Genomic DNA, 16,612 nt, shown 5'->3' on the forward strand with positions numbered 1-16,612 from the left:
GGCCTGGTCAAAGACAGAGATCAGGAGAGCTATAGGGATCACATAAAACAGTAACATGTGGCGCTCCTGACGCTGGTGCATGTGAAAACAAAAGCTGGTGGAACGGCTCCATAGTTCATTGTTCGGGGGCTTTGGATGGATCCCACCATGTTTAAATATTTAGACTGTGTGAACTTGCTGCGTCCATTTGGAAAGCCCTTCAGTTGTAACAGATAGTTTAGAAAATGAGCAGAACGAGGGTATATCTACAGAGAGAAAAGGAAATAAAAAGAGAAAAGGAAAAGTTTTGTAGAAGAATAAAACCTGTATTAAAAGTATATAATACAAATGTACACAATCTTTATTTTAACTTAATCTACATTTTGTGTTTAACAAGAAATAATGAAAGAAGGTGCAACATCTTTGCAGGCCTGGTTTATTTCCTGCTTCCTCTTTGTATTAATCACTACTTTAGCTTACATTCAGAGAATTAAAGTAATCACATCTACAAAACTGTCTATGTGATAATTGAACAAACATATTTCTCTTTACAACTGTCCAGGCATATGGAGTATGCGTGCATTTCTATCCATGTTGTTCTTCCCTGTTGCCAGTTCACCTCGGCTAAAACCAATGTGTCACGTAAGCCATTTCTCACAACCCTGCAGGCCGCCTGGTTTTCATTCTTGCCCTTTAATCAGGATCTGATTTACACCTGGGACAACAGGTGGATGCACTTAAGGAATAGCAGCAGTGCCGCTGGTCCTTTCTCCTTCCTGCCTTGTTTAAGCAGATGTAGTTTCTGCTGTGAGTTTGTAAGAGCTTCTAAAGACTAGAAAAGAGAGGGCAGCAACGGCCATGTGTTTATTAAATGTTGCATCAAATTTTCTGGCTCTCTATAGGGAATAACGTGTACTTTTGCTTCCCAATGAAGCGTGAAATCTTTGAACAACCTAATGAGCTGTATTGATTTAATTACAGGGCCTAATCCAATCAGCGTAGCTAACAGTTACCAAAATACACAAAACCTTGACCTCGCATCGCTGGAAACACACAAGACCTGAGCTCAAGTGCATGTGTTTTACAATTTCTGGGGTGGAGAAGGGGTTCTTAATTTCTGTAAGTAGAAAACTGTTAGAAATAGAATATCACAGATAGTGCCTGGCAAGTGTTTTCATAGCCCTTGATTTTTTTTCACATTTGGTCAAATCACAGCCTCAAACCTTGGCAACTTTTATTGGGATTTAGTGTAACAGACCATCATCAAGTATGATACATGAATTTTAAAATCTTAAAAGTTTGAAAAAATGTGTCATCCATTCATATCTCTCTAGAGCAGGGGTCAGCAACCTTTACAACCCGCAGAGCCATTTTTGCCCTCGGTCCAGCTAAACTAATTTTGTTTAGAGCCGCAAAAGTTACACATCTCTTTGAAACAAGAGCTTGTTTTTATATTATTCTACAGGAAATTAGTTAACTTCTTATTTTTTTTTATTAAAGATCAACAGTTATTATTTAACCAACAGTACTTTTAATGTTTAGGTTTAATGCATTTTCTTCAATTGGACATTTGATTTTTATAGCAAATGGCATCAAAATGATGAAAAAGCAACCTATTGACAAAATGATACTTCATTTATCTATAGTAAAATATTCTATAGACTATTAGTTTCTTTCTTTCTGGAAATGTTACGAATATATCGCAGAACTAGCAATTTTAAATTACCTTTACATTTAGAAACATTGACCAATTTTTTTCCCCTTCGCATTTTTGGTGTAAGTTTTTAAGAGCCAAAGCTGAAGGTGTAAAGAACCTCATGCGGCTCTGGAGCCACAGGTTGCAGACCCCTGCTCTAGAGCATGCACGGCACTCAGAATCAAGGTCCTTTTCAGCCTATTTGAGTAATTAATCCAATGGTATAACACTGCAAGAAGTACTGGATGGTGAAATAATGATAAAGCAATTTATAATGAGGACAGCAAACACAGTTTCTCTGGTACACCTGAACTGTTTGAAAGGATTGAAATGTCATTGTTGTTTTTTTTTTGGAAAGAGAAACAATTTCCATCACCCGGAGTTTAACACAACAACCACAAGTTTTAGCTTCACTGGCACCCCGTGTTAACTGCGTAGAATCACTATCTCCGGGTACGAAAAACAAACCTGATCTCTGATACTTGTTTCTGCCTGTGCTTTAAAACGTGAGGAATATCCCCCCACATTCTCTTGTTACACAGAGTTGTGCAGCGCTTTGTTTGGTTGACACTTTCTCCAACATTGCACTCTCCTCTGAGGAGTCTGTAAGTGAGCACCTCTCCCATTAACTGCTTTGAATGGCAAGCACAGGAAAAGCAGGGAGACCACGCAGGAGAAAGAGCCCACACAAGAGCAGCGGCACATGGAGCATATTCTCGCACAACAAAGCCAGGGGTCTCAAGATGTGCCCAGTGGGCTGACTGGTACTCTGGATTGCTCCATCCCTAAAGACGTCTTAGACATTTGTGTATAGCTGAAAGTTTAGAAATAGGGGAGTCATTTGAAAAACATTTTTTTTTATCTTTACAGGTTACACTGTATTTCCTAACAGTAAAGGTTGCACAATATACTGATACTAAAACCCCAAATCACAATACTTTACTGAATTAAACACAGGATTCTAAAGATTGATGTGCAATTCATGACTTCCCACAAGTTTCTGATATGGAAGGACTTCACATGAAAATTTATCATTTTGGAAACCAATAATACACACAGCATCCAGATTTGTCTCCCCCCAAGAAGGACACACCAATAAGAAAGGAGAAAATAGGTTTTGTCATGCATGTTACTGTCTGAGACTGTCACACCAGCTTATTCCGCATAGCTCTTTTCATTTCCTTTTTGCTTAAACACCTTTGAGATCTTTCAAAGTTTGCTGTTTCCACCAGTCTTTTCCAGCACAGTACTTCAAAGAGAGCAAAGGAAGCTGATGGAAAACAACAGTCACACCTTGCCCACAGGTCCGATTCACGTTCCAAAAATATCACTTAGGAAATAAAGTCATCGAGCTTTAAGCAGCAGCTCAACGCTGTAGCTGGTGCAGCACAGAGGTATCTCAGTGCTGATCCACCAGATTAGCTTTTGGAAAACAACACTGAACCCTTCGTCAGCCCACACTCATGTTAAAAATAACTACAGATATGTGCAAAGACCAAGCTGTCATCAGGGAAGCCCCGAAAACAATCTTCTCTGTCAGTTCATAAAATGACCACAAGTTATGTGAAGGAGTACAAGATCTGAGACAAAGACAGATAGGATAAAGGGATGGGGGCATTTTAGTAAAGGAAAAAAGATAAACAGATGTGAAGGATTGAGGGAGCAGACATAAGCAACTACAGCGAAAGAGAGACACTGAAAGATGGCTCAGAAAGATGGGCAGAGAGCTGAGGCAGAAGGACTGAAAATGGCTGAAGACGCAAATATGATCCAAGAGGGGAAGAGTCACAAAGTGGCTCTCTCCTGAACTCATCGCCTCAACACCACAATACCACAAAGTGACTCCACAGCACAAGCCCATAATGTTAGTACGATGAAATATTATCAGCTTTCAGAAGAAGAAGAAATCGACCCTAAAGTCGCCCCCAGACTTCAAAACAAACAAAACTACACATGTACTTTTGACTGTGACTACTACTTTGGCAATAAATACCTGCAGATCGTATGACTTTTTTTTTTCTTTTTTTTCTTTTTGTCGGGAACATACACGGCCGCTTGTGAAGTGCACGTCAGGAAATTCCAGGGGATGTTTTCAATAAGGACAGGCTGCAGCGGTCAGGGAAGTGGCAAATGAAAAACTGCTGAAGCACATCGGAGCTCCAACAACACACTGCCTGGCCCTGCAGTCCATCACTATTTAGCACAGATAACTCACATGCGCCAGTAGGTAAGGTTACAGCCTCTTAGTGACCCAAATGAACAGACAACTTAGGTTTGTGATAAACAAAGAAAAAGGTTCATTAAGTTTTCAGAATAAGTTAGCCATGGATTTACCCGCTATCATCTGGTGATGCTGCGACAGTTTGTCTAGGAGGAAACTGTGATGCATCTATTTGGCCTTAAGAATGCTTCGTCAGGCTGCGGTGGGTTCTCCTGATTGGCCCCCATTACATGATCCTAATAGTAATAGTGAACAGCAGTGACCACAGAGCTGCACAGGAACAGGATCAGAGACACGGAGGACACAGACGCCAATAAACGGAGGAGGGACATGGAAAAGATGATACGAAACCCTGATTAAGATCAGCGGGGTAGCACAGTACAAAGAAATATTCCAACTGTTTTAACACAGACAAGAGAATCTTGTGAAAGACTTTCAGGACGCACTTGTTAGAGTTTGCCACACACTTAACATGAGTTACAGAAAACGCTAATGCTAAGACTTAATTGTATACTTGAAGGACATCAGGGATCTGGGTAGTAGTTTTCCCAACCTAACCAACATCTGGCTGCTAGTGAGAAGCAGGACCTTGTTACAGTTACCTAGACAGAGTGACACGGACATTTTAGGAGTTAATTTATTTTTAGAACCAGCACTAAACTCAAAGTTCTTCAACAAAGCATGTAGCAAATTACATTTGAGCTCATTTTAAACATGGACGTTTCTTTTTTTATCCAATACCAGAATCAGGTCATGGCAAATCAGCTCTGTATATGGCTAATTGGTTTGACTGCTAGACACGGTGACTAATTAATGTTGAGCCCCAAAGGAAAACCTGGTATATTATGGTCAATTTAATTTTTACAAATGACAGTCCAAGTACTCATTTATGTCAACATTATATCCTCCTACATCATTGTCATGTTTGTAGCCAGCGAGTCTTGGTCTTTGCTTTCTTCTTAACCCAAAAGCTGCGTGTTACCGACAGCCCTTCCATTCTGCCCTGACTTTACTTCTGGAAGATGTGTTCCCAGATCTTGTGACAGGCATCTTTGTTTTTTTTTTTTTTTTAATTAATAAAAACCATTGTTGGCAAACGCCGAAATCTTGCTGGCTTCCAAAGTGCACAGATGTTGTATCTGAATGTTGTATAAAATGGTTGGTAAGAATAAAAATTCAACTTGCATACCAATTTACAAAGCGATTTATAGGTAAGAAATTAGCAATTTTAACCAGAGCCCACATGCAGCACTCTTAAATGAATCAGAAGACATCAAAGCACTATATTCCAGGTGTGCACCGAGCCAACATTTTTTAAACCAGTTTTTGTTTTCTGTTTTTATACACTGCATTAAAGTAGATATACATCCTTATAACCTTTTAATGATCTTGACTATTAATTTTCCATGATTTAGGATGATTTTTCCTTTTTTATTGGACTTTATTTGCATTTTTTGTACATTTTGTGTTGTACATTTTGTGTGCTTAAAAATAATGAGTAACAACAAAAGAAGAATTGTAAGGTCTAAAAATCCTTCCACAACAGATAAAGAGTGAATGAAAGTAATCCCTTTCAGGAAAAAGGAAAATAATATCCAGCAAAGGGCATGACATGAGATCTGAGGGACGGATCATCCTTCATTTGATCATCAAATCTAGTTCTGCTTTTGATGTTGCAGTACTGTTTGCGTGACTACAGCGGTTTGAAAGGATCATGGAGAGAGTGCGAGGGGTCTCTGATAATATGTTGCACCCTGGTCCAGCAGCAACTCCAAAACAGAAGGTTAGTATTATCCAGTTACATTCTTGGCCCCCTTACTATCCTCTACATGTTGCAATTTACTGTATATCCAGTTTTCAACTAGCTCTTAAAGGAGCAATAAGCAAAATTTCCTTATTTTAGATACAACAAACAAAAAAAGTTTTGTGAAGAATTAATGTATCTTTTTAGATGAACAATGGTAAAAGGTCACACACTATCTCTCTGCGTTGTTCTCCAATCTCGTGTTTACATAGCCGGGCCGGCCGTGCATACACATACGTGCACGTTAATAAGCTGTCACTCAGGGCTTACTTTCTTACTGCACATAAAATGCCACCACCAGACACAAAATGGCGGCGATCACGCCCATCGGATCAAAACGTTGTAACAAGCTGCTGCATGTAACAAAAAGCCTAAAATTCAAGTTGTCTATGTGTAGAAAGAACACTGTTCCATCTTTAAAATACAATGTGTTTAAATTACTGAAAATCATCCAAATTAAAAATAATGTGAAACAGTTGATTAACATCACTTCATAAGATTACCTGCAAGTCTAAGAAAATATTAAAATAAAAATAAAATACAAATATTTATTTTATTTAGTCATTTTTTTATTTTTTATTTATATTATTTATTGTTTAAATTGTTTTTTTATTATTTTTTATAATTTTTATTTATTTATGTATTATTATTTTTTATATATACTTTTTTTAAATACAAAAAAAAAAGAAAAGAGAAAAATTCTACATTATCTGAAAAATTGTATAGATTAAATTCAGTCTTTTTGTCTAACTGATAAAAATCACAAATCTACCTAAGCAGCAATTTTGTCATAGTTTTTGATTAATTTTATCCCTGGTTGTATTAGCAGAAAACACCAAAAGACCAACTTTAAAAATTACAGTTGACCATCTCTGTCGGGATCTCAAGGGGTTTGATTACTTCTTGTAGCTCCCTGGGGATCCTGCAGTCTGTTTGTTTTGCACATTTTCAGTGTTACTTGTTATATGTAGATTATTGTCACTATAGTTTTCTGTTCTATATTATTTTAATAGTTTATTCTTGAAGCTTATTAGATTTGGTTCCTCTTTTAGTCGGCTTCTGTTCATTATAATTTTAGTAGTTCTGTTAGATCTTTATTTTCTTCCTGACCGTCATTCGTTTAGTTGGGTTATCCCCTCATCATTGGCCATTATTCATGTTTCACTGTTAGATTCAGTCCTCCTTGTGCCAGTTAATTGTATTTCCTCTCCTTCTGCCTAATTGCCTTAATCTTCTCACCTGTGTAATTTATTCCACCTGCTGTTCCATCTATCTCCTCTCCTAAATAGTCCTCCTGTTTAGTCACACTCATCATCAGGTCTCACTACCCTGATCTGGTTTTATCCTTGCTGTGTTCCTGGCATCCTGCAGGCCTTCATTATTTCTAATAAATCACTCACTATACAAACATCCTGCTTCCGAGCTCCTATCTGCACTTTGGTCCTACCACAAACTTGACATATCATGAAAATGTAAAAATCAATTTATATATATATATATATATATATATATATATATATATATATATATATTTATTAAGTGTTATTCAATCAGTCAGAATTAAATAAAATTTAAAAAAATTCTCCACAAAATATGATGTAGAGTTTCTTCGAGACTTTCCTTGTGGCTTATGTCTTAGAGTCAGAGCACCTATAGGAGAGTTCATGCTTACAAAGAGGTGTATAACTTATTAAAAGTATTTTTAATTTAACAGTCTCTGTGAAAAAACAGACGTTTTAATTATCTGCCACATTTTTGTCACAACACATAAAAACCCAACATGTATTAGCAGATTGCCAAAAGGTTCACTAACGTTGCTAAACACATTTGTTCCAATATCGCAGTTAAAGCACGTATTGCAAGCTTACTTAGAGTAGTTGAATCAGGGTACACAATTAACAGCTGGATGCCGTGACTGCAGTCCAGTCCAAAACCACAAAAAGCTTCGGGAGCATAAAGACCCAAAGGAAAGAGGCAGATTTTCTGCATTAATCATCCACTGCTGCCTGTAGCTGTTAATAAGTTTTACTCGATAATTATGTCCTTCTGCTTATCCCCGTTGTTGTTGTTTTTTTTTTTTGTTGAGGTTGCAAAAACAGGGGTTTCCTATCCTCTAAACCAGCTTCTCAGCAAATTAGTATAAAGCTTTGAGTTTGTATGTCACCAACTGCTCTTTAAGTGTGACTGCATAAAAACCTAGATCTTCCCTGAGTTATTTATATAAAGCAGCTGGGTTGTGTAAAAATCCTGTGTTGTTTTTATTGGACTGTATAAGTGATGTGCAGGAAAACATCAACTCCAGCACACCTGAATCAGATGGCTGAATTATGTGCTCTGTATGCAGTCAAGTTCTCCAAAGTGCTTTTAATGACCTGATTATTGGACTCGGGTGTGCTGAAGCAGAGACACATATAAAAGTTGCAGGACTCCAACCCCCGAGGACTAGAGCTGATCATCCCTGATGTAAAAGATAATTGATTATGAGACAATAAACTGAAAAGCACTGGCTATGTTACCAGTTCATGCATGGGTTACAGTGAACCCAGTGCAAGAGGATTCAAATAGGTGTACATGCAAACAGTAGCAAAAAGACAAAACCTGCACCCTTAATACACCCTTCCCATGCTAAAACATGGTGGCAACAGCATTCTGCTGTAAGGAATGCTCTCTTTCAAGGCAGTGCCAAGAATAAACTTTGATGATGTTTGCTACTGATTAGTTTAAATTATATGTTGTGGGCTAAAAACCCTAATCCGATAATGTAGATTTATTTTATTTATTTTTTCAAAAAGCAAGGTGCTGAGTTTACCAAAGATTGTTGTTTTTTTCTGCTTGAATCACTCTATACCCATATCACATAGTTGTTTTTGAAAAAGGTCTTTTCTGACAGTCCTGGTTTTCTTTTATACTCTGTTCATCCTGTAAAGTCAGTGGTTGAAGACAAGTGCTAATAGCTGGCCCATTAATATGAAGGTAATGCAGAAACATAACAATTCACACAAAGAAGTAACCAGAAAGCAGAAATCCAATGATCCATGTTCTAATTGTTTTATAATCTATCATAATTTAGCCTATGGTTTTAAGTTTTGATGTAAACACACATACCATCTAAAGTGATCTGAGCTTCTACCATAAAGATTGGACCATTATTATTGTACGCCCACGTTTGCCCTAGAAATGTCTGTAATCCATCTCGCTTGGCTCTATTTATTTTAAAACATGTCTGGATAACCTTAACCCTCCCAAACCCTCACCTCTTTATATCCTTTGTTACTCAGAATGTGTTCTGTTGTGAAATTATTGGAGGACACCCTTCTAAAAAAATGACAGGAACCATCACTGCTAGTTCCAAAAATGTCGAAGGGGAAATGTGAGCAAAGCCAGATTTCTAGGGAGTCCGGGTTGTCACATAAACCAAACTGGCATCGATGGATGATAAAATTTCATTGCTTGCTATGGCCAGTGGGAAACTGGGACCAGTTGAGACGTTTACAGGACTATAAAGACGAGTGTTAGCGATCTGAACGGAGAAAAGAGACATGAGAGAAAGGGACTGATTTGGGATTAATGTGTGGAAGAGATTTCCGAGGTTTTTGTTTTCCTGTTTAAACTAATAACGTTAAACTTCTCAGACTAATTATTTTGGTGTTTTGTTTTTCACAAGCTAGAAAAATGTCGTCAGGGAATTGAAACCTTGATTTATTTTGCAGTATGTTTCTATATTTTATTTCTGTAGACATATATAGGTATTAGTTGAGATTTACACTATCTGTTTATATTTGAATATATTTAATATTGCAACATACTCTACAATGTATCCAGTTTTTCTATTACATAAATAATTATCTGTATATGTTGAATGTCCTGCACCACAACATTGCCATAGCAAATTCCTTGTGTGTAAAACTACTTGGTCAATACACCGAACTTGGATTCTGATCAATATGTATTGTACTAATTTATATATTTAGTAGTTATTGAAGAAAACAGCCTTGGTACCCAGTTCTTAATTAGCTCCAGCTGTTTTGAATCAAACACAAATTGCATACTGTTACATGAGTGTTAAAGTGACCATTTCTGCTTGTCTGCACTCATAAGTGCAAGCAGCACTACGCTATACACCTTTGAATGTAACGCTTTGTGTTAGAATGTGTGCAAGCACACGTGTGCGAGCTCACTCAGCAGGCACAGCGTAATGTAATGGTTCCTATCACTTCACACTAGCTGTCAGTCTTGTCAAATGTAGTGACTTCAGCCTGCAGGTGATCGACAAACACGTTCACACTGTGCTGTAGTTTTCCCGTACGCTGGAAATGGAGACGGTGGAAAACTTCTCAGACTCATGCCTGCTTTGCTGGAGAAGAAGACTTTTAACTGAAATCTGCTGAACAATTTAAAGGCATTTTGCAAAAATCAGAATGGTAATTTGAAAATGTGTTGATTCCTCGCTTCACAGTTAAATTTGAAGAACCAAACAACTTCTTCTGATTTGATGTAATTCAACCTATTACCAACAATAAATAAATAGTCACAGAGAAGCTACACAAATTTTAAGGAATATACCATTATGATTAAGCCCATGATTATCCATGCTCTTGTTGGATTCAGGTTTAAAGGGATTTTTTAACCAAAATGTTTTTGTTTTTTTATTAAAATAAAATTCACGGTTCTAGAGAACCGTTGTCTATGCCTGTTTATCCTGGCAGGGAAGGGCATCGGTCATTGGGCAGGGTATACCCTGGATAAGTTGCCACTCCATTATAGGGCAACACAGAAAAAAAAAACATAATTCACACACACAGGCAAGTTAGAATAACCATTTAACTTTTGTCTAAGTCTTTGGACCACATAAGGAAGTTGGAGTTAATCAACTAAAATACCCATGGAAATGTGCAAAATCCTGGTCAGCAATTATAAGAATAGTTTGATCGTTGTACAGCCGATAAGCATTTTTCCAGTGATTACACGGATTAAAGAAGGGTAGAAAAAACTTTTCACATGACATTTTTAGGTAAAAGCTAAATAAAACTGTTTTTGTACATTGTTTTTCTATTTTCGAGAAATGCCTGCCTTAATTCCTCTCAGAACCAATGTTTTTGCTAGAACCAAAAAAAAACAAAAAAAAACTTTAATATTGAATCTGCCAGAAATATAAACAGTTGTGGGTTGAACTAAGAACTAAATAAATATGTTTAATTTAGTTTATCCAGACACCCTCAGATAGATACTTTTTCATATTCAACCAAAACCAGTGCCACATTCAAAACAAACAATTCCTCCCAACAACTGGTAAAACATGACAATAATTATCTTTCAGCCTCGCCTCTCAGGGGTCTTTTAGTCATAAACTGATAGTTTCTAGGATATCAATTTACCTTTTTGAAATTTCATGAACACAGTGTGTAGCACATGATTTTTCTTTAACATTTATTTCTTTACATAATGCAAATTTATGTGGTATTACTCAAATCGAACCCCTCCACCCAATGCCTTTATACCCGAAGCGCATGGTTAATGCGTACTTCCAATGTTTAGTAACGCCTGTGCAGACACACACTTAGCAGCTGGATAGCCCAACAGATGTACTATCCAAAAATCACAAAGAGAGCTAGGAGCAACAAAGCCCAAAGGAAGGAACCAGGCATTCTACATTAATCATATGCTGTGGCACACACTTGCGTGTACACACATGTTGGTACACCCACATATACACAGCCCAGAGGGAGCGCCACCCTTTAGCAGATTCAAAAACAGAGATACACAGTTGTACAGTTAACCGGCACACCACCTGTTTGCGTGCGCCTATTTACATGGATACACATAAACACGCATACTTTCCCCAGGACACACTACACGATTCAGGAAACTTTAGCACCATTAGCCAGGAATGCTAATGGAAACACACTAATGGTTTCTTCATTTCAGGGATGGGAGCTGGCTGTAATCGGGACTTCTGTTCAAGTGTGTGTCTGTGTACACATTTATAGAGATGAGCTATACGTGCTTTATAGCTGAAGACGCAGCTTTTTTTCTCCAGTTTTTGCTTTAAATCACAAAGAAAGGCTAATTCTGTCACCATAAACAGACATCTACACTGACAGAAACACTGTTCCAGACTTAAGTAAACCCGATCTCTATTCTTCATAGTTACATGCAAACAGACACTCTTAGCTCCAATAAAAATGTACTTGGAAAGACTTTACTGGATGCGAATGGTTTAGTGAGTTTAGCCTGCTGCAAGAGAAACAACACAAACCAAGCAGGTCAGAAAACAGCAATGTTAACATGGCCCTTGCTTGACAATTAACAGTAAGCATTAATGCAGAATCCAGATGTTGTAGAGGGGCATGCTGTACCTGCACCAAAAGCGAAAAAGAAAGTCTGGTTGGGATTCCTCTGCAGCAGTGCAGAGACACGTCGAGCCATTCTCTCGTTACGTTTGTAGATGAGCTCCTGGCGGAAGTAGCTGTCGATCTGCATGGCGGTCATACGGTCATGTGCTGGCAGAGAGCTGTTGATGAAGTGAGGCAGCTGAAATGGACAAAGAGACTATGAGTGTTGAAAGACATTACACTGAAAATGTATGCTAAACTGTTCTTTTGTCCATTTAAAAGGAACAGTAAATCCTTCGTGTTTACCACTAGTGAGGAACACAGCATCTGTTTCCTGTATTTACATTTTCTATACCTGCCCTGGACGCATCTGACCAATAAACAGACTAAACCTTCTCATATGGTTCATATGGAAAGGTTTTGGTTCGTTTAGAGTTTTTATCATGTGAAAAGAAATCAAACCATTTGAAAAATATACAGGTTAAAAACTTTTCAGTTGATTCTGACAAAAGCAAACAAACAATAGGTGTAACAGATAAGAAATTACAAATCAAACATTGAAATAGGTACATTAAAGAAAAAAGTTACTGTAAGGAAGGACATTGTTGAACAGGGATGTTAGGAACATTGTGAGTGTTGGCTGTAATGGGTATTTATGTGACTTCTTAAAAGAAAGCAATAAATAACTACTGAGCAATTACTACAGTGCTCCTTATTTGTTCCTTGATGATCTGCATCTAAATCCAAACACCTTGGCCCCTTGGTCATTTTTTAGAGGGCTACTTAACTGATCTTGCCTCACTTAGCACCATCTTAGAAAGTCTGGAAATCATTAAAAAGAGATAGAAGTGTCTCTTGTCACAAGTTACTTTTTTCTTTGCATGTGTCTCAAATAGCCGTTCATGAACAGATGTACTGTAAACACAAATGGGTACAGTCAGACTCACTAGTTACATTGTCATGCACACCTTGCTAGTACTGATTTGGACTCCTTGCCTTAATGTCCTTAACCCATCAAGACCCAGGACTGGTATCAGCTCCTTTTGTGCAAGGAAGAACAAGATGAGAACTGCATTTCTCTGACCCAACCATTGCCTGAGGGCCCAACATCCTCTTGTACAAAGGTTCCCAACCCTGGTCCTCAGGGACACCTGTCCTGCAGGTTTTAGACATGTCTGTTCCAGCTCACCTGATTCAAATGATAGCATAACTTCCTCTGCATACCACGAAGTGCCGCAGAAGCCTCTTAATCATCCATTCATTTAAGTCAGCCGTGTGGTAGCAAGAAAATGCCTAAAACATGCAGGAGAGTACTACTTAAGGACCAGGGTTGGGAACCACTGCTCCAATAGGCCCTGTGCTCACTGCACAGTGATGCCCTGGTCAGGATCTGGGAGGAGATACCCCAGGACATCATCTGTCATCGCATAAGGAGCATGCCCCAACATTGTCAGGCATGCATACTAAATACCACTAAATACCATTTTCATTTACTAAGATGTTATTCCAGCAAAGTGAACCAGCCTGCTACATCAGTTTTTCAGTTTCACTTTCTCTGTGACTTCAGACCCTCTATGGGGTGATAACTTTCATCAAATTATGTGATATCCATTGGTTTCCTGAACACATTACTGATTTGACATCAGTATGGATACCAGCATGATTTTTGTTTTCCAATTGAGATATGATACATCATTTTTGCAAATAAAAAACATAGTCGTTAACTAGGAGTACCACCTCGGTGCAAACCCAAAAGCATTATGAATGATGGGGAAGTGATCAGTCTGTCTGTCTTGCAGCGTGGCCCCAGGACCTTCATGTTTGTGTTGCCAAAAACTGTTCGGTCATACATATGTGACCTAAATTGCTCATGATCAAGTGACTAACTCAATGCATCACCTGTGCATCCAGGAAGCATATTCGCTTTACTCCTTTCTTCAAAGAAATCCCCAAAGATTCATGTTAATACCAGGTGTGAACAGGGATCAAGAGTTCACATGAAAGCCCACCCTGCAGTCTTCTGTGCGGCTGTGGAAGAAATTAAGTGATCGAGAGATTGGCGACGGGATGGTTGCGTCCCGTGTTGAACAGATTTGTTTATCTGGGTTTTATTAGAGCGTGACATGAAGACACATGCCGAACATGCATTGCTTGGCAGTCTACAAGGGAGTTACACGTTGATAGGCCAGTGTGATGGCTGCAAATGGTCGGTAAATGTGTGTTTATTTCATACTGAATGGTGTCTAAATACACAGAGGGATTTATTATAACAAGGTATTTAAGCATCAAGCCAAAGTCGGTTTCTCACACATTTCCTGTTACTCCCATGTTTTTTTTTTTTTTGTTTTTTTTTTGCCAGAGTCTGTTTCACATGAAGGCTGAAGGGCTTTGATTTACTTGTAAAACATTCATGACTTAGTTTTTCATGTGAGCCCCAGAACAGAATAAAATACCTCCTGGAATATTTTCCTCTTTTCTTCATCAACCCGTTGTAAATTTTATTTTGCCTTTACAGAGTTCAGAAGTGTGGTGTTTTATACTAAGGCTCATCATAAGAAATAAGTAAAAATCTTAATAAATTAAGAAAAATAACTGCTTAACAGATTGTAACGTGAGGTAGATAAAATAAACTTTATCTTCTTGTTTTTTATCAGGGGTTGTGGCATAAGTTTAGCAATGGCCACACAAGTGTTTTAAAAAAAATCTTAATCTGTCTGTTATAAAATATGTTTAAAGGGAATACAAAGAGCAAGAACTGTCTTTTCAGTTCTGCCTCTCAAACTGTTTCTGCTCCTCTCATTTTGCTCTGGTTGAACATCAGGGCAACAGCAACATCAGGGGGACTGCAGGTGTTTGGAAGAACTAAGTTTCACAGGCGAGAAAACACGTTGTTGTACTGCGGATTTTAATTCTTACATGTTCTCTGTTTATACAAAATGTCTGTTGATATCCGAGGAAAGCTTTTTTAAATTATAGCAGCTCTTCCAAACGTTACCCTACCATATTAATAATTAGCTGCTGCAAGTGGATTCTTTGCAGTGTTTCAGCCAAATCAATGACGGATCATATCTCAGAATTTTGACTTTCTTTCCAACCACCACATGTGCAGGAATTGTTTGAAGTGAATCTTGGGGCCAAACAAAATGTTATGAGAAAACTGCCTACACCGATTTATCGAGTTACCGTTGGAATAACGTCTTTAGATCTACATTACTGTAGTGCAGGTAAACCCTCCAGATTACAAAACAAACTGATTATTTATGGAAAAGTTACATTTTTAGGTGCTGCCATTTACAGCCTCTATACTTTTCAAACAACCTTCAAGCCGTTTGATATAAATTGTTCTGATAACACAGTTGTTGGTAGAAATGGATGTTCTGGCTCATGTGCATAGGAGGTAACCAAACCAGTCAGAACAATTTTCATTCTCCATCTTGGAAAATGACAGACTGGGTTTGTCACAAAAGCACTTTTAAAACCTTCGGTGGGGTGCCGGTTTGCAACATCTCCAAGTTATTGCTCTCTGACAACCTTTCTTCAGACTGGCTCCTCCTCACTCAAAAAAAAAAACAACTATTCAACTATGACTTCACGTTTAAGCTGTAGACTTTAACATATTTTATTTCTTCGAGGAGCACTTTGTTCTGCATTGATGCCAGAGTTTGATCTTTCATACAAAATGTCATCATACTTTGGCAACTTTCGGCTGCTTTGTTTCTTTGATGTTTCTTTTTATGTTTCTCAACTTCAGAGAGAAATGATTATAACTAGTGTGAGCTACATGCCCAAACACAACTGGAAAGGCAAAGGACTAGAAATAACGATATATCTGCTGAGTATTTTTGTGCCTGCTATTTTCTACAATCCTAATGAAATTTACTGATGGACTGGCAACCAGTTCCATGTTGAAATGCATTCAGCTGCTTAATAGTGGACTGCAGTTCAGCATCAGTTTCTCTCTTTTAGGGTGAAATAGAATTTGGAGAGAATTTGAGTTGTTGGAGGCCTCTGGACTCGGTATGTTTTAAAAACTGCATGTCAAGTTCAGAGGCCCAAAGCTGCCGTAGATCACTGTGCTACCTCAGTGGGCTCTGCAGTTAGGTATCTGATTGCTTAACCAAGTGTTCAGGAATGCTGATGTATTTTATTATGACACGAGGAGCAGGGGCAAACTGCTGCAATATAAAAAAACTAATGAATACAGCTGAAGACATGACTGCAGGTGAAAATAAAAGCTATCAACTTCCTAATGGTCCCCTAGGTTAAAGAGATGGATGAGTATACCGTGAGCAGGCGAAAAGGGAATAATGAAAATATGTGTGTCTCATGTTTTGGCATGAGAATAGAGGCATAGTGTGCATACTTTATGTGTCTCTATAGCATAAATGAGTAAGAGTCACAAGTCTAAACCTTTGAGTTGAGGTTGCATGGTGTGTGGCTTTTAATGCATCTTTACGGATGGAGAGGGGTTAACCATGAAGCACTACTAAAAGGGCTTTTTACAACCACTTTTCTAGCACTGGATGTTTAGCATTGACAGTGGCTTGCAATGGTATTCATACCACTTCAATGGTAAAGTT

The 16,612-nt window shown here is 38.1% G+C and overlaps 1 protein-coding gene across 1 annotated transcript in view; it reads right to left on the reverse strand.

The window, feature by feature from the left end:
- The window catches only part of trabd2b (TraB domain containing 2B), a 104,377-nt gene that overhangs the window by 25,766 nt on the left and 61,999 nt on the right, over window positions 1–16,612 (reverse strand). The window contains exon 4 of the mRNA XM_012864758.3: window positions 12,057–12,231. Within this exon, the coding sequence (XP_012720212.2) occupies window positions 12,057–12,231 (175 nt within the window). The remainder of the gene's footprint in view (window positions 1–12,056; window positions 12,232–16,612) is intronic.

The sequence above is a fragment of the Fundulus heteroclitus genome, chromosome 9 (assembly GCF_011125445.2).
Source record: "Fundulus heteroclitus isolate FHET01 chromosome 9, MU-UCD_Fhet_4.1, whole genome shotgun sequence".
NCBI classification, from domain to species: Eukaryota; Metazoa; Chordata; class Actinopteri; order Cyprinodontiformes; family Fundulidae; genus Fundulus; species Fundulus heteroclitus.